This window comes from Micromys minutus, assembly GCF_963924665.1.
Source record: "Micromys minutus genome assembly, chromosome: 20".
NCBI lineage: Eukaryota > Metazoa > Chordata > Mammalia > Rodentia > Muridae > Micromys > Micromys minutus.
Genome location: NC_137955.1, coordinates 48,676,323 through 48,702,877, shown reverse-complemented (window position 1 = coordinate 48,702,877; position 26,555 = coordinate 48,676,323). Strand labels below are relative to the sequence as shown.

Here is a 26,555-nt window from a genome sequence, read left to right as displayed (position 1 = left end):
AGGTGATACCCACTTTAAAAGTCGGGATTGCTGTGACTTTTTTAAAAGAAGGAAAACCGACATTTCATTACAGGACAGGGTCTCGGGATAACTTGACAATAAGACCCCAGGCCCTGCTTTGCTTACTGAAGCCCAGAGCTTTCCAACGGGACTATGATGCTTACGTTACAGACACTGAGGGCGCGAACCTTGCCAGTGTCACACATGGAGGCAGTGCCAGAATGAGGGTCTCACGGTGAGTCAGGTGAACGCTGCAACTCTCACCAGTGCATACACTCATGCATAAGCATACACACACATGTGCGTGTGTGTGTGTGTGTGTGTGTGTGTGTGCACGCGCACGCACATGCGCACACACGTCACACAGCCTAAAAATTCCATATATAAGCCCACAGAGCATCTGGCCATGGCTCCCAGACTACAGTCTATTTCCAGCCTTTGCTTGGGCTACATTTCAAAGCTAACCCCAGCACTATCAAGAAAAGTCTCTGGGGACACAGGCAGCTTCACACCCCTTCTCCAGGCTCCTCCTTCCTTCCCTTCTTCCTTGCCTAAGCGAGGCTGGAAGATGTTCAGGACCTGATGTGGCCCAGCAGCCAGCATTGTCCCCACTCCTGGGACACAGCCACATGCTGGGTCGAGAGGATGGGCTGAGGCTCCTTTGCTTGGCCCCATGCCGTAGATCAGTTGGGAGTGACTGTTCCCCTCAGGACATTTGGCAGTACACTGTCATACCTAGTACCTGTTGAAATGGAGCCGCTGTGGCGTTTATACCCACTCTATACAGAATAACCTACAGCAGACGTATCACTCTCAGGTGTCACGAACACCAGCAAAGCCACAATACACCTGCACCCTATAGTGTCCACACCATGGTCCCAAGGCTCCCAAAGGCAGCGCCGCTTCTTCAGCCTCGTGCCCGGGACACTGAATGAATGAGGCCATGGGGCAAATTGACAGTGACTCTGATGCAGGAGGATACAGGGGGGACTGTGCGAAATCAAAGAAGGCCAGTCTTTGGATTCACCTATGAGCCTGTTGGCTACCAGGGGTGTGTCTTCATGTTTAATCATTTGACCTTCCCCCGCCCCTGCTGCAGAAAGCCAGGACTTTCAGTAAAGTGTTAATCAGGGCGAGCATAAGCCCCTTCGCTTGACTCCCAGAAGCCATGTAGGAAAGCATGGTGGTTCGGCGTATAACCCTCATGCTGGGGAGACACCGCAGGAGGCTCCCTGGGACTCTGTAGTCAGGCAGCCTGGCCTAACCATCGGGTTTCAGATAAAGTGAGAGATTGTGTATCAAAATCACACCAGAAAAGTGACACCTGAGTTTGACCTCTGCTCTTCATACAGGAGCCCACACACCTAAGTATACACACACACACACACGTGTGTGTGTGTGTGTGTGTGTGTGTGTGTGTGTGTGTGTGTGTGTCTCACTATTCTCAACCTCTCAAATCCCTTCTCTTGGCCCAGTGAATCTGTAACAAGTGCTTCGTTAGCATTCTTATTGCTGCTTCAAAGGTCTTGACAAAAGAAATTTTAGGAAAATGTGGGTTCATTTGAGCTCACATACCCGAGGTAAGGTCTTTAACTACAGGGAAGCCAGCAGGGATGAGGGGCTGCAGCCTTACCATCCTCTGTCGGGAAACGGGGACAGGTAAGTTCTGGGTGCTCATCTTGCTTTCTGTTCTTACTCAGTCTGAGACCCCAGTTCCTGGGATGTTGCCAGCCCCTTTCAGGGTGAGTCTCAGCACAGTCTAGAAACTAGAATCAGCAGTGGCCACAGGACAAATGGGAGCAGGGGTCTCCTCTCTGACTCCTGGCGCTACGGAACACATGAGTGAAAACAAGTCAGACACTAGGCAGGACTGGAATAAGTGCTGGTTCCGACATCCAGCGTTGATGTGTGTAATAGTAAAGTGGCCAATCTGGAGAGGACAACAGTGTGGCTCACTGCAGGACCCGTGCCTGGGGACTGCTGGGTACTGGGAGCCTCTCACGGGCCCTCACAGGGGAGAAGGCACTGAACTGCTGGCTCCTGGCAGCCTCTCTCCTACCATCAAATAGACTTCGCACTGGACTCTGTGTTCATGGTTCTCCCAGGAAGGAGAAAAAAGAAACAAAGGGCCACTTGTTCCTCTAGGGTTTGTTGGTTGTGTCTTCTAACAGTTGGGACTTTCACAAATAGGCAAAGTTTACGCTCACGAGAAAAGCCGCAGAATATTCCAAAATTACCACAAGCCTGCTTGTCTGGGTCCTTTGATTCGGAACTCTCCGGTTAAGCACATCAGTTGTCTATGCTGTGCAGAGGAATTAGAGAGATGGCTAAATTATTCACATTGTCCAAAACTATCTGCTCTCGCTGTGTATGTAAATCAACTTCCTTGAACAAATACCTGTGTCTGCCACCAAAGCTTTGGGCTTGGACCTCAGCCATAGCTGTGTGAATTTTAGGTCTCGGTGATCCCTACCACCCTTCATAAAAGTACAAAACTATATAATTAAGCATGGGGCTCACACCCTGGGGAGACTTGAGGACATTTCTACAGCAATTAAGCGGCTACTTCCTTCCCATCTCTCAAGTTATTTCTCCCTTTGAGAGTTCATCGAGTCTGACTGGAAGCCTTCGTAGGGAGTCAAGTGTCTGGGGAGGAGACAGACAAGTAGACCAGGGGCAGCATTGATTATACAGAGCATTCCTCCCTGAGTGCTGCCTTGTGACTGAAAAGACTCCCACTGGACAGGGAGTGCAAATCCTGAACTCATTCTTGCAAGGTGCTTTCCAGCCCTGGTTCCTGGGATCTGACACCATTGGCCATAGACTAAGAAGCCAGTCCAGAGCCTCCCACTTGGTTTACCAGAGAAAGCTGCATGCTGCCAGCCTCTGGTCCCACAGCCTGGGTGGATGCCACCCTCGGTGTGTATGTGGTGGAGCAGGCCTGTGGTGTGGTATGGCGTTCACCACACTCATGTGACAGTTCAAGACCCAGTATAAGCACACGGTGACATGAGTGTAGCATCCCAGGAAGGCACACAGCCTGTGCAGTTATGATGAAACCCCAGGAAGCAGCAGGTACCTAAACAAAGGTGCTGGCTGGTTGGTGAAAGGCAGCCATATCAGGGGTGGAGACAGTTGCTCAAAGAGAGACGTGCGCCTCAGGAACGCATGAGTCTGGTTAGGTGATCACGCATGTCCTCAAGGCCAAAGGGACAATTCAGGAGCTGCCTTTCAAAAAGCTGGAAGCCTATGAGTCTCAGCATGCTGTCCAGTAAGAGCCCACTGTCACCCTAACTTCTGGTGACAATCCATGGGCTCTTAGATATATGTTCATTTTGTTTGTGATTCCCCCTTTTCTCATTTCTCATGGTCTAGCAGACATGACTGCTCAGCCTTCAGGCTGAGGATAGCTATGAGGTTGGCCCAACATGAAAGCATAAAATCCCAGAAAATATTGTAGAGTTGTTTGTTTTCGTTCTTACATTCTTCATCACCTGGCTATGTGGTTTTCAAGAATGGACTTTGTAGATGAGAGAATCTTGTCACAATAGCAAATGGTTGGACGCATCTCGCTTCTTCTCAGAGTTACCTCAGCCACCGTAAGATGAGCCAGGTCCACCTGGCCGTTGCAGGACGTGGGCTGTTCTTTAGAACACACTGTCTTTTTGAGGTGGTGGCCCTGCCCTCTGACACACACCTGCCTCCCAGGCACAAAACGGTGCAAGTTCAGAAATTGTTCCCAAGCAGACTCTAAATTTTACTTTTCAATTGCATTGCGACCACATCATATACATATCTATATATAAATGTGTTTATTTCCGTGACGATCACAGAAAACCCAGAAGTTATACTTGAAGTGTGAAGTTCCCGTGAGAACGCTGTTTGCTTCTGTCTGATCTGATGCTCTTCTCCTAAGGGTCCTTCAACTGTATCTCAAGGATGCAGGGAGGCCGCCTTCCAGCCTCACAAATAGAACCAGTCTGAGCAAAGCTGAGGCTGCCCTGCACCCTAAATAGTTTACAGTCCCTGGCTCCACAGAGTTCCCTCCACCAAAGCCGTAACGCCCCTCGTCTGAGCCACGAGAGAGCCCACCCTTGCTAGTGGTCAACACATCTTGATTCAAACATCAGAAATGGCCTACCCCCTTTGGCAGCTCTATTAGGAGACAAAGATCTGCTGCTGAGCCTCTAACCTGGTGTCTCTTTCCATCCCACACAGGGACGGATCTGCAGAAAAGCCGGCAAGTCAAAAAAGTCCTTCAGCCGCAAGGAAGCGGAAGCAACCTTTAAGAGTTTGGTGAAGACACATGAGAAGTATGGCTGGGTCACCCCGCCCGTGTCTGACGGCTGATGCCTGCGCATGCGCCAGACGCTCGAGCCGCCCTCCACACTCCACCCTGCCATCTCCTCCTCCGCTCTGCATCCTCCACCCTTTTCTAATCCAGCCAGAACTGTGTTCTGAATGCAAAGGACACACACTCTCAAGTTATTTATGAACTGACGTGTTTACGGAGAGAAAGAGCAAACTATTTGGGATTATGTTTCCATAATAAATGACCGTCTCTAAGTCACTTTAGAACCAATGCCGAGGTGATGACGTTTCCTAGCCTGCCCCCACTCTGTCCACCAGTCGAACTACCCTTAGCTTCTTTCCATGACAGCAGCTGTGAGCAGCCCGAGGGAACTCAATGGCCCGCCCACTTCATTTCCACTTACAAGGGACTGTTCCCAAGTCAGGAGCGTCGCACACCACTGGACCCACCGGCCCCTGTTTGCTGAGATCTCTATTCGTGTCTCTTCCTGGCAAGTCAACATAACTTGAAGACGTATCATTCTTTCTGTGGCCTGTGGTCCTCTGTGATGACATTTAGACCTCATGAAAACGCAAATCTAACATTGCCAGGTTTTAGCGCTGACTTACAACTACAACTGCCCACATGATTAAAATGTGCTCCCGCGCTTATCCTGTTCTGTGCTGCTGTTCGAAGATAAACCAGTGCCATTCGATGAGAGGCAGGGGGCGCTGCGCCACCGGGGGGTGGGTTCAGGACATGAGGTGCCCCTCCCTGGGTGCTCAGATCAGCAGACGGCCAAAGGGAACAGTCTCTTCAGACATTAGGGACAGCAGCCATGCTTCTGTGTCCGTCTCCTCTCAGCCACCAGAAGACAAGCTCCCCTTTGCCGATTGTCTTCCGTGCTAATGACAGGAGACGCCAGAACTGCCAAAGGACACCAGGTGACACAAGGGGACTTGCATGACCCGGTCTGTTACTTCACCCACTAGTCACTTGTGTGTCTCTGACTTGAGGCAAGAGCACCCTCGCTGTGGTGTGACTCCCTGTTGTTTCAGCTCCCCACACTTTCATTTTACTCTTCTGTTAAATCACCTAGAAATTTCTAAGAAACTCCATGACATGAGGAGATAATGTTTATGACAACACGCAGAAAGAGGTAAAATGTTCATTCCAAGTGGAAAAATCTTATTGGACACATTTTAAATAAAACCATGCATACCTAAAACCCAGCCTTGAGAGTCAATCGTGGTGGGCTAAGTTTCCACTGAAAGTCTGTCCATCTCTCTTTCTTCCTTCTTTCCTTCCTTCCTGTCTGTCTACGTATCTTTCTTCCTTTCTTTTTTAGTAAATATAGGTGTTCTGCCTGCATGTATGTCTATGGACCATGTGCATGCTTGGTGCCTTCAGAAACCATTAGAGGACATCAAATCTGGAACTGGGCTCATAGGTGGTTATGAGCTACCATGTAGGTGCTGCGAATTAAATCCAGATCCCCTGGAAGAGCATCTGGTGCTATTAACCACAGAGCCAGCTCTCCAACCCCACTGGAAGTATTTCATCTGCACTTAAAGTGTTAATAATCCAGACAGGGTCGACACCAACGCACACATGTCGTGAGCAGCGTTTCACAGGCAGGAATCGTCCTAGAAGCCCGTAACTCTTACAAACAGCTGGCGGACTGAAAGGGTTCCAGGAAGCTGACTAGAAAGCACAGCTGTATGGCTGCCCATGCTTAAAATTTTGCCACTGTGGTTTTCTGCTATGAAGCGAGAACCAGCTTCTTGGCTAACTCCATGCAAATACTCAGGCAGTGCGGGCTTCTCCCTATTTAAAGATGTTTAGGGACCCAGAAACATCCATCTCAAAGGACAGAGAGTGGTTCTTTCCCATGTGTCTGGAGGCCAACCAAATACACCCAATCACTTTGCTTCTTACCACTGTTTCTTTTGAGACAGTCTCGTGTCTTCTTCGCTGACCTCAGTCTCATTACACAGGGGACACTAGTCTTGGTCTCCTACTCTCCTTGCCTCCACCCCCAAGTACCAGGACTGCAGACATCAATCTGTGCCCAGTGCATTTAGACACAGGTTCACGGATGCTAGGTAAGCACTCTGCCAACTCAGCTGCAGCTCCAGCCTTCCACCTCCTTACGTTCGTTTTCTCCCCAGATCCACAAAGCAGATTCTGGGCTCAAAGGACAAGACAGTAAAAGACAAGTTTCCCAAAAGCAGTCATCAGTCACCGAAAGTGGGTGGCAGTGAGCATGTGTGACCCTCCATCCTCCATCCTCCAATGCTAACTGGCCTTTGTACCTGTGGCTGTCAGTTGTTATGGTGTGCCTTCAGTTTTGGACCTTGAGAACTCGGGACACAAACTGTTGCTTGGATATCTAGGGGGCCAATCTCTAGGTAATGTCCGATACCAAGCAATGCCTTCAGGAGAAAAAAAAAATGATACGGTACAGACCTGGGTCACTGTATTTTATCTGCTCGCTGAGAACTTTTCTCTTGTTATCCCAGGGTGGCTTTACCAGAAGTACAGCCACAAGACGTGGTATCACTCCACTGGCCCTGTGAGTGAGTGACAACCACCAAGAGAAAAGAAGTTACGCCCCATTTCACTCTTTCTAGTACCTGGAGTTTAGTTTATTTTGCATGGTGTTTCTGTAATTTCGCATACATTTGTGAAACAAATCAGTTATTTGCTCTAAGAAATGCAATTTTTCAGCTAGGGAGATGGTTCACTCTCCAACCTGCCGTGCAAGCAGGGAGACCCCCCCCCCCCCATCTTCAGAGCCTATGTGAAAAGCCATGTGTGGTGCAGTCTGCCTATAACTACAGCCTAGGAGGCAGTAGAGGTGACACGGAAGATCCCCAGAGCCTATTGGCCAGTCAGTGTAGCTGACTAATCACTGAGCTTTGGGTTCACTAAGAGATCCTGTCACAAAATAGGAAGGTGAACATCAACCAGGAGCAGACACCAAGCACTAGGCTCTGGATTCCACACGAGAGCGCAATACCACACACACCAAAAGAAGTTTTTCATTACAATTTTTAAAAGACTGAAGTGGGTGGTTTTATTCTTAAACTTTAAAAGCGATAGGGGAATCCCTTAAAGCACAAACATTGCTATGATTCTGTCAACCAGAAGCCAGCTTTCCTATGGTCTGTGCCATGGTGACCAGTGTAAATGCACCATGCCCACTACATGCTGGCCACACTGTTGCGTCCTGACTGGTCCTCACGGGGCCCTTCCTAAGGTCATGTCTGTTACGGAGCCCAGCGTGAGGAGAAATCTCACTCTAGACCTACGGTGTTCCTCGAATCTCATTTCCACAAAGCTGAGAAATCTACCTCCCATCAGGCAAAAGGAGGCAACCGCACAGTAGGCAGAGCAAAGCCTGAGGAACAAAACACACAGACAATGAGCTTCCTCACAGGGACAAACCGCCCCTTGCAGCAAAGCATCCGAAATACCCACCACAGCCTGCAGACACCCTGCTGGGACCTCACATGACCCATCAGGTAACTTTGTAGAAGATGAAGGGTCACTGGCGTCTTAGAAAGCCCAGAGTGAGCTCTGTGACTACACCTACCTACCCAGCCACACAGGTAATAGTCCTGTAAGAGTTGCATTCATAAACGTCCATCATTTTATGATCTAAGCTTTAGGTCTCAAATTTTCAGTTTCCGAGCTCAGGCTATCTATTAAAGGTGGACCTCATTGATTTTGGAGATCAAATCTATAAACCAGTGAAAAATATCTTGGGTCATAAGAGGGGGAAAAACTCATATATTCATATAATTATGACGGGTCTGTTCACCGGCTTGAACCTGGGCTTGCATTGGATGCAATCTCTTCACTAGACACATCCCATGTTGGCACAGGGGTTGGAAAGACAGCACTTTTGAGGCCAAAGCCTAGCACGTCAACTTGGAAGATCCATCTCACTGCACTTGGTAAGTTCTTATGTAAACAGAGCACGACTAGGCAAGCTCGGTAACTAACTATCCTGCGATCCTTTCCCTTCATTTACAGCCAGTTGCATGCAATAAGTCATCCCCAGGGCCTCTCGCACATGGGACAAATGGGAGTCTAAGAACCAGCAATGAGGGTAACTCATAAAAAAGAGGTAGGGCTGTCATGGGTCACATCACTCAAGTTCTGGTCATTTGTCCAAGCCAGACAGTTAGTCAACAGGAGCCTTGGACTGAGAAGGTGAGGCTTGTCCACTGCGAGTGAAGAAGAGAAGAAGGCTATGTCTATTCCCACCAACACTGTGGTTCATATCCTCACTGCCCTCATCGCGGGTGCTCATGGTTCCTGGCTTTTCACATCTTCAACAACTTGTTTATAGCCTCATCTCAAAGGTAGGAGACAGCCCAACCCCACAGGAAGCCGCCCTGTGGGCAGAAATTACATGTCAGCATTTCAGCCCTTCCAAAAAGGTGAAGAGTCTTAGTGGGATTAGCTCTGTGGGGATCCAGAAGTCATGTGCCAACTGTGGGAGCACAGTCACCGCAGGGCATCCCCTTGATGGCACTCAACAGAGGAGTCAAGGCCAGAGAATCAGTGGCTTCCAAGGCCATCCTGCTGTGACTTTCCACCGCTCTGTGGCACTTCTCGTGAGACCTCTAGGCAGCTCACACGGGCACACACTTTTCTCCTAGCATTGCATCCGTACTGCGCCAGTCCTTCACGGTGTCCAGGAAACACCCAGGGTGCTCCTCTCCACTCGAAAGCAGCAGGTATGGATGGAGCCTCCACGCTGCAGCTTTGGAAAGCTTCTGTGAGGGACTTTGAACCACAGTTGTTTGTTTGTTTATTTACTTACTGTCCAAGATCTAGAGACATTATTTAGAATTTTGTTATATCTAGATTTATTTTTATCTGTTATTATCATCTACTATTATTATCTATTAGCTATTATTATGCATTATTATCTAGAGATTTACCTACTTATTTTTACTATGTTCTGCCTCACTATTTTTTACAGCCTTTTGTTTACACACAATTAACTATCATTAAGCCCAAGGAACCATCTGACCACCAACATGTGGTTGATGAAGTAAGAAGGCCAAAAAGTGTTGACACTTGGGAAAGCAATGAGCAAGGTTTGCTTGCTGTTTGAGCAAACATGGGAGCTAAATGTGCTGATCAAACAGATGAAATTGAAGCCATCAAAGATCCAGGAGGAGACAAGATTTTAGTCAGGATTTCAGCAATCTATTTGAAAGTAGAATGAAGAGAGGGGTTGTTCTGGATAGTTTTATGTCAACCTGATACAAGCTAAAGTCATCAAAGAGGGGAGAACCTCAATTTAAAAAATATCTTCATACGTTCAGGCTGTACACAGACTGTGAGACATTTTCTTAATCAGTGATTAATAAGGATGGTCAGGTCCATTGTGGGTGGTGCCATCCCTGGGTTGGTGGTCTTGGGCTCTATAAAAAAAAAAAAAAAAAAAAAAAAAAAAAAAAAAAAAAAAAAAACAGCAGGCTGAACAAGTCATGAGGAGCAAGCCAGTAAGCAGCACCCTTCTATGGCCTCTGCATCAGCTCCTGCCCTTTCTGAGTTCCTGTCCTGACTTCCTTTGGTGATGAACAGCAATGTAAAAGTATAAGCTGAATAAACCCTTTCCTCCCCCAACTTGCTTTTTGGTCATGGTGTTTTACCACATAGTAACCCTAAGTAGGACAAGGGTCAAGCCTAATGGATCTCCAAGGGATGCACAAGTAGAGGGAGGGCCTTTTGCCAGTTGCCCTGAAGAGTTGGGATGGCCACACTTGGTAGACCTGCAGCCAGGCAATGGCTGGTAATGATGTGAGCCTGGCTGAGACCAGAGCTGCTGTAACCTTGCTGCTTAGTTTGATACTATATGACTTTACCTGGCAAACAGTGTTGCCATTTGGACAGTGGTGGGATGGGGTGCTGGCTAAATGTCATGGGTTCCTGTGAACCTTTAAACCAGCCCCATAATTCACTCTGATATTTTAGTGATTACACTTTTCAAATGTCTTCTGTAGTAGTTCCGGGGGGGGGGGGAATGTGTGCACCCACACAATGCAGAGGAAGGAAGCATTTGTCACTGAAAGTATTTGTCTATAAAGCTACCCAACTCTTGTGGGAAAAACAATGATTTTTGGAAAGCGAGCTTTTGAAATCAATAACCGAAATGTCCTCTTCGGGAACATCTGCTGCGCCCCTGGTGTTCTCTGCCTGGTGAGAGTTGGGATCTCCGGGGTTTCCCGAGATGTGTTGAAGCAGCTTTCTGCTGTGTCATGCCCTTGGGTTTTCTGTGCTCTGACTCGCTAAATGGAAACTCTCAAGCACGGACGGGTCTGCTCCTTACAAACCAATGAGATGTAACAGAACAAAATCTAATTCTGCATCCACGTGAGATGGAGGTTTTTCCTTCCTCTGCACGCTCACTGTAAAGATGTGTAGACATTTTTGCTGAAGAGCTTCATACAGTTTCTCAGCATAATTGAAATATTGTGCTCAGCACTAGACATAGCCCACAATAGCACCGAATTACACAGCAATTCCAAAAGTGCCAATTTAAATTATATCTTAAGCATAATTTATTTAAAAGGCACTTTTGATCTTTTTTTTTTTTAAATGTCGGTACGTAAGTAAAGTCAGGTTCTATTTTAAGCTCTTTAACGGAGGGGGTTTCTCAGTCCTTAACAATATCCATAGTAGATTGTTTTTCCCCTAATAATGAGCTCTTTTTGCTTTTAAGCCTGAAAGCATGGGTTTGGGATCAGCTGGGCATGCGCCGTGGAGTCACACAACCCGAATTCCCCTTCCCCCGCACAGATGTTGGGGAACGCAGCCGCTGACACTCTGGTTCATGCTTTCCAAACTGGGAATTTGGCATGACAGTCTTTTCACGAGGACTGCTGTGGCAAAGCCAGCAGTCTGTGGGAAGAGGGGAACTCATGAAAGGACTAGGTACAGCCAAGGAAGTGCCCGTGATGGCCGTTGGAACCAGGCTAGTCCCAGTCTTTATCTGAGGCGTGAGAGACTCACATCAGCAAGTGCTGGCCGCGATCCCTAGTGGGTAGAGGGATGGGCAGGGGGTAAGCACACGATATCACACAGGTCAGAGCCAAGCCAGCCATTCTTGTATCTGAAAGTTGGCTGCTGGCAGCTGGCATTCCCCGTGTCCAGAGACACCATTTTCGTGAGGCAAGAGTATGGAATCTAGACCATAATAACAATTTCAAGTGTGTTTAGTATCATTTCAGTACTGGGAAATGATATAATATAAATGTTCTAGAGCCTTCCTTGACTGCCCCTGGTGTAGTATATAAAAGAAGTCTGTTCTCACATCAGAGCACACATCACATCATATTAATAACAGAAAATGGAAGGAAGATCAAGGCAGATCTAAGCTCAAGCTGTTTGCCAAGTAGAGGTGAACTGTGTGGCTGTTATTTTGTTCCGGGGAACAGGTTACATATGTATCATACAGCCATGGTTTGGGTAGAGGCCACAGGGTGTCAGCCTAGACAGTTCTGAAACAATGTCTACTTTTGAGACAGGCCTCAGTCTGTCTGAGGCTGCCTGGCGGTAGCCCCGACTACCCTTCGTCTTCACTCCTGCTGGGGCTCCTGGGTAAAGAATAACTTTTGAAACCTGTTTCTGGTCACTACATAAGGCCTTTTTGAGTTATTTGGAGAGATTACTTCCTATAATTCTAAACATCAAACTCAAGTATTCCAAGCAGCACCAGTGAGCATTTCTTTGTTTTCCTTTCCTGTATTTGCTACTGCCTCAGACCCATCTTTTCTCACCCCCAGAAAGTGCAGAGAGGGAGTTGTGGTCACAGTAGCACACAGGCTTAGAGATAGGAACAGGTATTAAGTGAAATTGATTTTTCTAATCCGATTCTACTTAAACGTGGTCAATTACTTTCCCTTGTCACTAAAATGTTACATTGTGTCAATCCAGAAGCCACATCTGACTCTAACATTCAGGGACATGCCAAGCTAAAACTTTCCAAGGTTATACACCTTTACAAATAGCATCAGCAACTAGATGGGTCTGGACCACCCCCATTCCATAGTCTGCCTTCTGGATTTAGCTTCTGAATTACATAGTGTTGCTTTTCCACAAAATATTACTTTCCAACATAACACAAACTTCCCTGTCCTGCTTCCTGGTCCTTCTCCTTCTCTGTGACACAGAGCCTTCTGGGGACCTTAGAACTCACCTGCTGGGGGGTGATCTTATGTCCTCTGCCACCTGTGTCCAGAGCCCTGGACATTTTGGCATCCACGAGCCAGACATCTCCATATCCAGATGTCAGAAATGGAGACCAAGTTTGTCAAAATGCATTCTGTCATAGGAAGCAAAGCAAACATCTGACTTCTAATCTCCCTGTTGGTGGTGTGTTAAGTGAAAGCACAAGAAAGAGCCTCAGAGGTCACTGGGATGGGCCTGGTCAATGGCCACTGATTACTATGTCTGTTCTATGCTAAGGCCTCTGCTCCCAGCCAGCTTATTCACATTTCCATCCTGGCTCGGGGAGATTTTAAAGAAACTGAATCTGATATCTCCTACTGAGGAAAGGGCACTCTACAACAAGGAAAACAGAACCGAGGCCTCGCTATCAGAAGAGCATTACAACCCAGAAAGTTAAGTTCAGACTCCGGGGTCCTCTCTGTAAAGCTGGGAGCAGAGATGGGGCCCTGTTGACTCTGGTCACAGCATGGTAAATTATGAAAATGTCCATGCTAACACGTACAGGAGATGCAGCTAAAGGCGGGTGTGATCTTAGAACATGAAGAAAATCCATATGTATGCCATGCATAATTACATGGGTAATACATAGATTATACAGAAGACAAGTCAATCCTTAACCCTCACAGCATGTGTATTAATATGCCACTCACCATTACAGATACATTAAGTAATTCGTGATGAGATAAAGCTTGGTACAGGCTGGACCCACAGTCCAGCGGCCGGTGTCTTTCGGAGGTAGAGTCAAGGTGAGGTATGAAAAGTGGACACAGAGCAAACTTCCCTTGAAGTATTCGGGCACTGAAAAGGTGAGTCCACAAGCCCAGGCTGGCAAGGGTAACTGAGCACTAAAGGCTGGTAGAGGGGCAGCCATGACTGCTTCCTCGGGTGTCCAGGAAGGACTGATGACATCTCAACCTCAGACTTCTGCCACTGAGAGAGCAAACTCCATTATTTTAACCTGCAAAGCCCAAGCTGATGTGTTCTCATAGTGCTTATATAGTGAAAAGTGCCTCTTTCCTCAGTGGGGGAGGAAGGAGAGGAGAGGGAAGGGAAGAAGGGGGAAGGAGAGGGGAGAAGAGGAAGGGGATATACTGGCTGGTTTTGTGTCAACTTGACACAGCTGGAGTTATCACAGAGAAAGGAGCCTCAGTTGAAAAAATGCCTCCATGAGATCCAGCTGTAAGGCATTTTCTCAACTAGTGATCAAGGGGGAAGGGCCCAGCCCATTGTGGGTGGTTCCATCCCTGGCCCAGCCCATTGTGGGTGGAGCCATCCCTGGGCTGGTAGACCTGGGTTCTATAAGAAAGCAGGCTAAGCAAGCCAGGGGAAGCAAGCCAGTAAGTGACATCCCTCCATGGCCTCTGCATCAGCTCCTGCTTCCTGATCTGCTTGGGTTCTAGTCCTGACTTCCTTTGGTGATGAACAGCAATGTGGAAGTGTAAGCTGAACAAACCCTTTCCTCCACAGCCTGCTTCTTGGTTGTATTTTCTGCAGAAATAGAAACCCTGACTAAAATGGGCAGGGGGGGAGAAGAGGGAAGAAAGGGAAGAAATTTCACCTGCCCCAGAGGAATTCCCTGTGTGTCTTACTACAGCACTACAGAACTGTCATTCATACCAGGATCCTGCCGGATAATGCCAATTCCCATAGCAGCCCTCGGCACTAACTGCCAGAGGGTATCAAGGGACCCACCTTACCAGAAAGGAATTTTAGTAATGGGAAAATACAGACTTTCTTACAGTCCCTTAGTCATTGTTACCACCGTGCCCTTGGTGTAGTGCTAGTTCCCTGGGGATGCTCTAACAAACACCACTCGCTGGTTAAAGTCAAACAATGGGAAATGGCTTGATATGTGGCTCAAACAAGCTTTGCCTGGCACAGAAAAGACCTGATTTGAATCCTCAACATATCTCTCCCCCTCCCCCAAAAGGCAGACATTTAAGGACTTGGGGATGTCCTAGCAGGTAGAGTGTCCCCTACAGTGTCATGAAGACAAAGTTCTCCATGTAGAAAGCTGTCTATACCAGGGCACCTGAAAACCCAGCACTGGGGTAGAGGGATGAAGAGGATCTTGAAGCTTGCTGGCCAGCCAGTCCAATCAGAAGGGTGAGCTCCAGGTTTAAGAAGATACCCAGTCTCAGAAAATAAGGTAGAAATTAATAAAGTAGACTTCCCCCTCTCAGTGTTGGGAGGAATAATCTAGATCAGGTTAGTCTGTGGGAAACTGTCTTGGTTGTTAATTGATGTAGACAGCTCATCCCACTGTGGGCAGCATCCTTCCCTAAGCAGATGTAGACAGCTCATCCCACTGTGGGCAGCATCCTTCCCTAAGCAGATGTAGACAGCTCATCCCACTGTGCGCAGCATCCTTCCCTAAGCAGATGTAGACAGCTCATCCCACTGTGCGCAGCATCCTTCCCTAAGCAGATGTAGACAGCTCATCCCACTGTGGACAGCATCATTCCCTAAGCAGATGTAGACAGCTCATCCCACTGTGGGCAGCATCCTTCCCTAAGCAGATGTAGACAGCTCATCTCACTGTGGGCAGCATCCTTCCCTAAGCAGAGTCCTGAGCAATATAAGGGAAGATAGAGCAGGCTAAGCACAAAGTAAGGATGCATTTGCTCTCTTTGGGTCTCATTTGTTCTCAGCTTTGGGTGTGCTGTGACTAGTCCTGCCTTGACTTCCCTGCAATGATGGATGTAAGTTTGAATTAAAGACTTTCCTCTCTGTGCTGATTTTTGTCACAACAACAGAAGTAAAACTAGAACACCTAGCTTCTGGCTGCATCACTTCCACACCTGCCTAGTCCTCACCAGCCTCCCATCCCACCTTCCTCAGTCCCAGCACATTCTAGGCATCGTTGCCAGCATGGAAATTTGCTCTCACATCCACATCCTGGCTTCACCTGCAGAGCAAAGGCCTCCCCTCTTTCTCTCCCTCCTCCCCCTCCCTCCTCCCCTTCCCATCCTCCTCCCCTTTCCCCTTCCTCCTCCCTTTTCCCATGCTCTGAGATGTGCAGAGCATCCTTTCATTGGAGCACTGCCCATTCTTAGTGCTCCACCAGCCTCCCACCTGCACTCCAGGATCCTATCTGGCTCCATCCTACAAGCAGGCCTGTGTTGGAAGAGCTGGGGTACTGGGCAACACCTGGGACAGCATCCACCACCAGTCCCCAAACCTGTGAGTACTAGGCACAGTGTGACTTGTTAATGGGAGAAAGAAGAGCAAATGGGACCACTATGGTGCCTCTTGGTCTGGGATTCCCCCACACTCAGCATTTCAGTAGGAAATTAGTTGACTCTTTGGGAACCTAGTTCCCAGCTACTAAAGAGCATTTTTCTCTGATAATTGGTTTTTCTTCCATCTTGTTTGCTCTAAGTAATGAAATGTTTGCCAAGTCACCAGCTGATGGTCCCAGACCTGCTACTGAGTGTTGAAGATGCTCCTGAGCCCTGACGCATCTGGCCATTCCCAGTCTCCTGGCTGGGAACAGCATCTTGTTGTGATTATAGCATTAGGAGAAGAGGAAAGAAAAATATAACTAGTTTGGGTGCAAAAGGATCAATGTTCTCAAAGACGAAAATGATCATGGGAATGTGTACCCAAACTCTGAGGGGTGCTGCTGTGCTTGGAGGGAGGCACTTCCCTGAGGCCTCACCCTGGCTCTGGCTCAAACTCACTGATATTCTGAAAGTACAGGAAGAAAACATCCCCATCTCCCAAAGTGTTCCAAACCCTAGGAGCTAAAACTTCACCCAACACCTACCATCTAAGTCTGCAGCACAGACAGGATTTGCCTGAGGCTGAGCAGCCCCAGGGTCATTGTTTCTCTCTCATCTGCCCGCTCGAATCTGGCGGGCACACAGCCCGGCCTGGTCTTTAGCGTGACTGGTGGATTCAGTAAGGCTTGCTGAAGGGCTAGACAGAATTCAAGAGGACAATTAACCTGAAGGAAACCTGGGAGAGACACCAAGGGCGAGAATCTAAGCCAAACACCGCCCCCTTGTGGCCATTGGCTTCTGGCTGCCTAAGCATGCTTGGGGCTCTTGAGGGACCAATGTTTCCCAAGTTCTTTCGGGCGAAGGCAAGAGACACAAGTCATACATGAAAGAATCAAACGCTGCTTGCCAATTGTCTTCTGAGAGAGATTATCCCCACGTTTCTGCTGGGGAACTCCTCTTGGGGACCCAGATGAGGTGACATTTGTCATTGGGTGCCAAGGCTTCACAACCATGTAAGACTGCTGGTACCTTCCAGCCTTGGGTCCAAATAGAAGACCCAGAATCCTCAGCCACACGCAGAACCCGGGCTAGCCACACAAACAAGACTTGAGTAAAAATATCCATCTAGTGCCCACCCTGTGATTTATTTTCTTTCTTATTTCTTTATGTCTCTCCCAAGCTCCCTTTCTTTCTCTTTATTGTGAGCAGCAGGCAGAAATAAGACATGAATGATAAAAGATTTTTGATCCCACTTTGGGGTCGCTCAGCCTGCATCTGCATTTCACATGGGGCCCAGCAGGGACCTCTAAAATAAAGAAGCCCTTGCAGGGAGTGGGCTGTGTGCGTCCAAAAATAAGAGAGTTCACACTAAATGAGCTCAAATTGTCCACTTGAGCTTCCTAACATCTTATTTGTGTGGGTTCTTTTTCCTTCCCACTTCAGTAGGGGGGAAAGCAGTATATTTTCTGTAATTTTTTTCTTTTACTTACTTAAAAAGAAAAAGGTGAAGGGGACAAAGAGAAAACAGAAAAGAAAAGGAAAGAGGTGGTCAAGAGACTGGGGATAGGAGGCTTAAAATAGCAAAAGAGCTGGTGCTTCAGGAGAATAAAGAGCTGGAGGGGTGGGGTGACCTGCTTTCCAGGGGCTGGTCTTGGTCTGAGGATAAAGGAAGGAAGCAGACGTTCTTGGGATGGGCTGAAGGGGCTGCAAGTGTGAGGTGTAAGGTATGTAGCAGTCTTCAGATCTCACATCAGTGACTCAGGGTCAAGCTGGGGCTCTGTGGTGGTTTGAACAGGTATGGCTCACATAGACTCCCACATGTTTGAGTGCTTGGCCCATAGTGGCACTATTAGGAGGTGTGGCCTTGTCGGAAGTGTGTCACTGTGAGGGTGCACTTTGAGGTCTCCTATGCTCAAGCTAAATCCAAACACTAACTCCTCCCTTCTGCTTACAGATCAAGATATAGAACTCTCAGCTACCTCTTCAGTAGCTTGACGCTTCCCACCATGATGATAGTGGACTAAACCTCTGAAACTGTAAGCCAACCTGTGATGGTTTGCATATGCTTAGCCTAAGGAGTAGCACTATTAGAAGGTGTGGCCTTGTTGGAGGAAGTGTGTCACTCTGAGGATGGGCTTGGAGACACTTCTCCTAGCTGCCTGAGGATTCTTAGTCTGTCCCTGGTTTCCTTTGGATGAAGATGTAGAATTTTCAGCTCTTTCTCCAATACCAAGAGTTGCTGTGGTCATGGTGTCTTTTCAAAGCATGAAATCCTAGCTAACACAGGATTTATTTACTGATGAGAGATCCTAGGAAGTGGTATCATTTCCGGGTGACCAAGGACCAGACTACTTAGTGGTGAAGACCAATCGGAAAAGTATGCTACAAGCTCCACTTGAGACCATGAACAGGTCAGACCTGTACACTGTGACTATCACATGTGGAGACCTGACAGCATGTACCTTCCTGGTGTTCCTGAGGCTGGTCTAGTAGATGCCATCCCACCTCGCTGGCAAGGGAAGATTTACAGGTTTGTGGAGATCTAGGACCTTGAGACAGAGCCTTATTCTCAACTGCTCTATTGTCCTCTCAGGCTTTGGAGGGGGTGAGAGTCAGAACCAAGGAAGATATGAAGACAGAGAGTCAGAAGCAGCCCTGCAGTCAGCAAGCAGAAAGGAACCAGCAGGGAGTCGATGAGCTATTGCAACCTGCTGAAGATTCTCTTCATCCCTGGACCTCAGAGGAAGAGCCAGGAAAAGGTGGGGGAAGGGAGTATCTGTGCTTCACTTGAAGACTGGGAACAGATCCCTTGTCACCCAGTGCCTCCTCCTCAGTCAAGGAGATGTGGCTCTCTGTATCTGGGCCATTTGTAACTGCCTTCTTGGTTTATCCAGAATACTAGGAAGACTAGATTGTGCTGCCCATACTGAGTGGACCTTCTGTAGTCATTCTGCTGATGGTAGACAGGGCCCTTTGAGGACACGTGATTCTTTTTTTTTTTTTTTTTTTTTTTTTTTTTTGGAGCGAGTTTATATAGGACTCAACGGGAAATGTCAGGGGCTTGCTTGGAGAGCTAGCTTCTTGGTTTTTGCTGATCTTTGCCTTGTCGAGAGACAGTCAAGAACTTCTCCTGGTGTTCCTGTCAGTCCTGGTCCCTCCTGCTGACTTGTGCCAAGGCTGAGACCTGTCTGTCCCCCCTGGGATGAGTCACTGCTTCTCCCGACTCCACCGACCTGAGCTGCAGGTGTATCCGTGATGTGTTTGCGAGATAATTGGGCTGTTGCTGCCGACCTGTGAGCTGAACTCCCGATTTCCTGTCAACACACATGGAATTTATTCCTAAGAACCATTTCTAATCAGATCCATTTCCCCTGTATCCTTTCTTTCCCACTACCTCTGGTGGGTGGTGGGCTAGAAGGAAAGTTAAAACATTTAAGAACCACCGTTAAACGTAGGCTGAGGTTTGGTTCCCGAGAGTCAGTGCACAGCACGTGGCGAGAAGAAGATAACTGAGAGCCGGGCCCAAATTTGTGTTTTTTGTTTGTTTCTTCATGGGGCTATGAGCCCACCTAGAGCAGGGCTTTCTGGCCCAGTCTCTACCCAAGGCAAGGCTCTGTCTGCTGGCCCACTCAAGAGTGAGGGGAGGAGCTAAAGAAACCCAGTCTGACCCTGGCGCTCAGTGCTGCCACCACCAAGCCCAGAGCCCGCCCTTTTCCCTCGCTCACTCCCTGAAGATGGCCAAGATGGCTGCTGCGGTAAGCGGAGGACCGTTTCTGCTATGGGAGCTTGTGTGCGTCCAACCTTGCTACTTCAGCCCACTCTTGCTGCGGCATCAACCTGCATGTCTGATGCTTCCTTCGTTCCGCAATCTCATTCCCAGGCTCCCTACAAATTCCCATTTGTATGTCTGATGTTCTTATTCTGAAGGGTCTGTGGCTTCCACTCCTGGGCTCTGCTTTCCTGTGCAGACATCCTAGGAAAGGGGCAAGGTGCCCTGGGAAGGCAGAAGAGCCTCGCAGAGACCGCGGGAAAGCATGACAGAGCACTCAGCAGAGTGCTGACTCATCCAGTATTTGTGCTGTGCTCTGCAGCTAGGCGCATCCAGATGTTAGCAAGCCAGCAAACCCGGATGCCCTTGCCGAATTTACACTGGAGAATTTTATACCTCGTTTCTGTCTTTATTGTCACTTGTCACACTGGAAGTGGATATAGAAGGTGCCCCGCAGCAAGGCTGGGGCAAACATCACCTGCCCAACCTCAAAAGAGCTCACCTTTCTGCTCTTAGGAAGTCAGTTTTGCTGTTTTCCAGATTCTCCGGGCACCATTGGCATCCGACACACCTACCTATCATTACCCCAACATAAAAGGGGTGAGAGAGCCCAGTTCTGATCTGAAGCCAGCTCAGCTAGGCCAGGAGGAAATCTCATGTGACTGACAGCACCTCATCTCCACAGGATCACTTGACATGTAGGAAACACCAGGGGAGGCCCCACCTGCTCCTTCAAGTGTTCTCTTTATGGGGTTGGTTTTCTGTTACCATTTTCTTCTCCTATAAAGTGTCTCACGAGGCAGGAGCCTCTGTGACCTTGGCGTGGCCATTTTATCAGCATTCAGCATTTGCCAAACACTTGACAAGCATAACCATTTTTACTGTCATTTCTTGTTGTTGTTGCTTTCTAAGCACAATCTTTTCTAAAGGAACCCATGGTGCTGGTGACCTCTGATGTGCAGTTGAGAGCAGTGAGGGGAAGATGGAGTTTCTGTCCCGAGGCAGACAGGCTGGGCTGAGCTGTTTCCTTTCTGTTCCTCAGGGTGCTGAGGCTTTCAAAGCACAAACCTGCCCAGATTCAGAGAGCAGCATCCGCCAGACCCCAGGAGAAGGCACTGGGTGAGAAGAAACCTGCTTCTGGTCTTTAAGTGCAGCACAGATGCCCCTCCCCCTCCTTGGCTGTGCCCTCAGGGTGTCCCTCCTGCTGTGCCCCACCCCCACCCAGGAGCAGAACCGTGGGCTCCTGCACCCACAATGCTGCAGTAACACCCCAGTGGCTTTCTCTTTCCTTTCCATCCCCCACACCCAGGCTTGTGCTTTTGAAATGGCTTTTTGAAAACTGCATTAAGCTGTTAACTCGCTGCCCTTTGGAAGTGTATAATTCCGGGGTTGTTTTTGTGTGTTCAGATAATGTGCTCCCGCAGACAGTTTCAGAACACTTCACTGCATCCAAAAGGAAACCCTGTGCCTTCAGCCATTTCTCTCACGTCCCTCAGTCCATGAACAACATCCCCGTGTCCCCCTGGTGTTCTAGAATCTACTTTGATTCCTACAGAGAGCCCTATTTGGGAATCCATTCTCTGTAAATGAATTATAGCACCTGCCCCTTTGTGAATGGTTTTCCAGGGAGCCTCCCACCCCTGTCCCCCCTTTCTGGAGCAGGTGGTTTATATATCACCCAGTAGTGGATGGGCATCTGGAGTGTCCCCACATTTGGTGACAGTGAAGAATGCTTCTGTGAACACTCCTGGACAGTTTCCATTTCTCCTGAGCCAGCATCTCGGAGCAGCATGGCGGGGTGAGGTGATGAGCTTGTAAAGAGCTGTCTGGGCAGTTGTGAAACGACGTTCTAAGTTGTTGGCATCTGCTATATTCCCACCAGCAGGGAGGGTCTGGATTGTCCACATAAGTTTTCCCATCGCCGGTGGTGAGGGCCAGGTCAACCAGTGTCATATGCTCTGGGAGGCTGTGCTTCCCGAGTACTGTATCACTTCCCAACAGTCTGTCCCACCCTGGATTAGTCAGGGCTCCATAGAATCACAGGACTCACGGAATTTCTCTCTATATTGAGGGAATTCATTGTGATCACTTACAGTCTGTAATCCAACTAACCCAACAATGGTCAGCTATGAATTGGAAGACCAAGAACCTAGTAGCTGCTCAGTCCCATGAGGCTAGTTGTTTCAGCTGGTCTTCTGTAGAAGTTGATTCCAACAGATGTGCTGGCAAGTAAGTGCAAGCAGGCAAAGAAAAGCGAATCTTCCTCTATCCAACGTCCTTATGCAGGTCTCCAGCAGAAGGTGTGTCCTGGATTAAAGGTGTGCACCACCACACCTGAATCTGAGATTTGATTCGTCCCAGGCTGACCTTGAATTCAGAGATCTCCTTGCCTCAGTCTCCTGGATTAAAGGCGTGCACTACCTTGCCTGGGCCTAAGCTTTTCATGGCCACTGTGCCTCAAGATCTCCACGACAAAATCCAGGTCAGAAACTGTATCTTCCAGCCTCAAGGTCTGGATCACAGGTGAGCCCTCCAATTCTGAATTGTAGTTCATTCCAGATACAGTCAAGTTGACAATCAGGAACAGCCATCACACACCCCATGCCATTCTGACATCAAGGACTCTGTCACCCTCTTCCCCAGCCATTGCAGAAACTCCAAAAGGCAGAATAATGTCCTATCAATCATGAGCCACCATGACCCAAATAGGACTCAGCAAGAGCCTCCACACCTCCCCTTCTTAATGTCCTTCTTTCCCAGCATGCCTTTCACCTCCAGCCAACACCTGGACCCCTGCCCTGTCCTCAGATAAAACAGCACCTAAATAGCTCCTGCTGAACATCATTGCCACATTACTGTTCCCCAGAGCAAGCACTAGGCTTCTCTGGTGCTACCCCAGTACTGATGGATGACACACAGGTGAGCTCTTTGGATCACTTGCTCTCTTCTCTGATAAGCCCCTAAAGTGCCTCAGGGGACAAATGCCGTCTCTGCCTAAGAAAGGTAGTTTCCTTCTATGTCCTCAAGCTCTCATCCATGAGGCTTCACATAACCACTCCAAAGACTATTTCCCCACTTGTCTTGGTGGCTTTTAAGTGAGGACTGCAGATAGTGCCCCCAAAGGTCATGAGATCTCTTTTACACTATGACAAATGCCATGCTGTTAAATTCCATGTCTTACTGCAGATGTAACTCAGTCAGCAGAGCGCTTTCCTATCATGCAGGAAGTGGCAAGTTCAGTCTCCAGCACTGCATAAACCGGGCATGAGTGGACACCTTTTGTCTTAGGGTTTTACTGCTGTGAACAGGCACCATGACCAAGACAACTCTTATAAGGACAACATTTAATTGGGGCTGGCTTACAGGTTCAGAGGTTCAGTCCAGTATCAGCATGACAGGAACATGGCAGCATCCAGGCAGGCATGGTGCAGGAAGAACTGAGGGTTCTACATCTTCATCTGAAGGCTGCTAGGAGAAGACTGGCTTTCAGACAACTAAGATGAGGGTCTTAAGGCTCACACACACACTGTTACACCTACTCCAACAAGGCCACACCCACTCCAACAAGGCCACACTTACTCCAACAGCATTCTAATACTACCACTCCCTGGACAGAGCATATACAAACCATCACACCTGTAAAGTAGCTTAGAAAGGTAGAACAGGAAGATGAGAAGTTCAGCTCATCCTCTATATAGCAAGTTCCAGATGAGTCAGAGATACAGGAGACTACATCTCAAAAGCAAACAGCTGCCTCTAATGGAAACTTCCCTCCTCCCATGAGGGACCACAGACCATCTGCAGGCTGGGACACACTCCGGCATCAGGGAAGACTCCATCTCAAGCCCAGAAACTTAGCAAGCTGGTCTAAAGCCTTGGAGTGGGGACAGTTGCAAAAACGGGTCTTTACCTTCCCACATCACGGGGCGCTGAGATCTGCTTGCACGTAGACTTGGCACGGTCACTGCACTGGTCACCCGTGGCCCACTCTCCTGCAGGCCCCTCAGAAGACAATGCTGCCTCCAGCCCTGGCCTGGCTTTCACCTAGCTGGAAGTCTCAACTACCTCCTTGTTTCAGGCAGCTCACCTCCTGGTGAGTCACTAACGTGCCACATCAGCACCTGTGCATGGGCTGGGCTCTGCCTGAGCATGCTCTCTGGGGCTTCAGGTGGCCATCGTCCTTATCACCAGGGTCACCTCTTCAGAGGGTCCTCGGAAGCCCAGCTGGTTACTCCTTGCCAGCCTGACAGCCCCTCCCCCTCCCAGTCTCTTATCCATGGATTATATCGTCTCTTTCTCTCTGGACAGGACATGTCCCCCTCTCTCCACTAGCCTGGCTCCTTCCTCTTTCTTGTGAAATCAGTGAAGGCATACAAAGTTTGTTCTCAAAGACCCACGAGCCCGTTCCAGCTTTCATTTCGGTCCCCGTCAACATCACCCAATTCACACTGAGAACTCCCAAAATCCTCCAGCTCCGGAGCCAGGCAGTAACGGACATGCTGCAGTCTGGTGTAGTAGAAGCCAGCCTGCCTCTTCCTCCTGACACGCTGGCCTTGCTCTGGCCACTCTGCACCGGTTGTCTCATGCCACCACCGGCTTGGCCCTGACTCACCACCTTCTCTGCTGGCAGCTCCTGTTCAGGAACTCAACCAACCCTGCCATGCAGCCTCTCACAAGCCCCTGGCCTCTGTGTGTGTGTGTGTGTGTGTGCGCGCGCGCGCGCATGCACACACTTTCCTACATTTCCCACCCAGAAGGAAACACATTCCCTAAACAATCGATCTTATCTGGCAAGGGGGAAAAGCAAGGCATTTATCTGTTATACAAATATTCCTGAGTCAGGTGCTATGTGTGGAGACCCAGAGGCACTGGGTGGGAAGATGAGGCCTGAGCCTACCCAGAGCCCTCATGCCCAGTGTCTGGCCTTCAGGACAAGACCCTCTAAGTTTCCTGAAAGCCCTGAAAGACAGCGGGACTCAAGGTCACTGATCTGCCAACAGCACACTGGAACAGGGAGCCCCAGGCATAGACGGGTTCTGTTACAAGATTAACCACACTCCACCTCCCCATGAAGGTGGGACATGAATCAAGGATTCCTCACTTGGCAAGAATGCTACTGTTGATGTTTGCCATGATAATGATGGAGGTGGTGGTCATGGTGGTCATGGTGGTGGTGATGGTGGTTGTGGTGGTGGTGGTGGTGATGGTGGTGGTGATGGTGGTTGTGGTGGTGGTGGTTGTGGTGGTGGTGATGGTGGTTGTGGTGGTGGTGATGGTGGTGATGGTGGTTGTGGTGGTGGTGATGGTGGTGATGGTGGTTGTGGTGGTGGTGATGGTGGTGATGGTGATTGTGGTGATGGTGGTGGTGATGGTGGTTGTGGTGGTGGTGATTGTGATGGTGGTGATGGTGGTGATGGTGGTGATGATGGTGGTGGTGATGGTGGTGGTGATGGTGATTGTGGTGGTGGTAGTTGTGGTGGTGGTGGTGATGATGATGATGATGTTGATGGTGATGTTGATGATGATGATGTTGATGGTGATGGTGATGATGATGATGATGGTGATGATGGTGATATCTAACAGTCATGGAGGACATTGGCATTTAGTGGGTTCTATTTCAACTTCATTTTTCAGATGAGTTTGCTGGATGTGGCACCTAAGCAGCTGAACTCAGACTCTGGCCTGTTTGTCTCTGGAGAGGGTCTGTATCTGGATGTGTGTCAGGGCTGAGCCTGCACTACTTCTCTTCCTGTCTCATGACAAAAGTAAACGTAGCCATGGTGGGGTGGCCAGCACGAGCCAGGGAATGGAGGACGTGGTTCTGTTCACAACAACCCCAGCCTTTCGGAGAGACTCTGGGCAACTGCTCATGCCTTCACTACATTTCCCCCTCAGTGCTTTAGCCATTAACCCCACATGTGCGGGCTGGTTCTGTGTCAACTTGACACAAGCTGGAGTTATCACAGAGAAAGGAGCCTCAGTTGAGGAAATGCCTCCATGAGATCCAGCTGTAAGGCATTTTCTCAACTAGTGATCAAAGGGGGAGGACCCAGCCCATTGTAGATGGTGCCATCCCTGGGCTGGTAAACCTGGGCTCTATAAGCAAGCCAGGGGAAGCAAGCCAGTAAGTGACATCCCTCCATGGCCTCTGCATCAGCTCCTGCTTCTTAACCTGCTTGTGTTCCAGTCCTGACTTCCTCTGGTGATGAACAGCAATGTGGAAGTGTAAGCTGAATAAACCCTTTCTTCTCCAACTTGCTTCTTGCTCATGATGTTTGTGCAGGAATAGAAACCCTGACTAAGACACCACACTACAGACAGTGCTGGACTGGCTCCCCGTATAGAAGTAACAGGGCTTGCTGCAGAGGTCCTCCTACCGTGCTTCGAGCAAGTAATGTGACAGCGGTATGACCTAGGGACCATGTGCCATCAGGAAGTAGACCTTATCCTTCTAGGGAGGCCAGAGAGGGCTTTGCAGAGGTGACCTTGAAGGTGGGAGGGGATGCAGAGGCTGGAAGAGAGTCACAAAGCGGCACTGTGTGCATATCTGTGTGTGTACTCTCTGGGGATGCAGGCTTGCATGACTGCATGCACATGCGTGTGTGTTCACACAGGCATGTGTACATGCCCACATGCCACACTAGGAGAGAGGTGAGGTTGTCACTTTCTCCCAATGGCATCGGTTTTAGAGCTGCCACGTTTAGAAGGAACAGTGCCCATCTGTCAACTGTAAGCAGTGCAGGACTGTGAGAGGTGGGGCAGAAATGAGGTCAGGGTCACAGAACCTTCCAGGCTCTGCTACAAATTCTGCACCTGACGGAACTCAGTCACCAAACAGTGGGACTTTTTCAGACCCCCCCCAGAGATAGAAATAATGACATATATAATAATATAAACAATGACTTCTGTATAGTTTAAAGCTTAGACCTTTGGCTTGAACAAACGCCAGCCAGCTGCTCTAACTTGACCTATGACTATAGTCACTACAAGGCTTTAAGAGTGATGTTCAGAGATT

General features: G+C 48.8%; 1 protein-coding gene across 1 annotated transcript in view; it reads left to right on the top strand.

The window, feature by feature from the left end:
• UBE2QL1 (ubiquitin conjugating enzyme E2 QL1) overlaps positions 1–5,482 on the top strand; it is a 37,207-nt gene extending 31,725 nt beyond the window's left edge. The window contains exon 2 of the mRNA XM_080933664.1: positions 4,219–5,482. Coding sequence (XP_080789790.1) covers positions 4,219–4,350 — 132 coding nt within the window. The 3' untranslated portion in view covers positions 4,351–5,482. The remainder of the gene's footprint in view (positions 1–4,218) is intronic.
• The last annotated feature ends 21,073 nt before the right edge of the window (positions 5,483–26,555 follow it).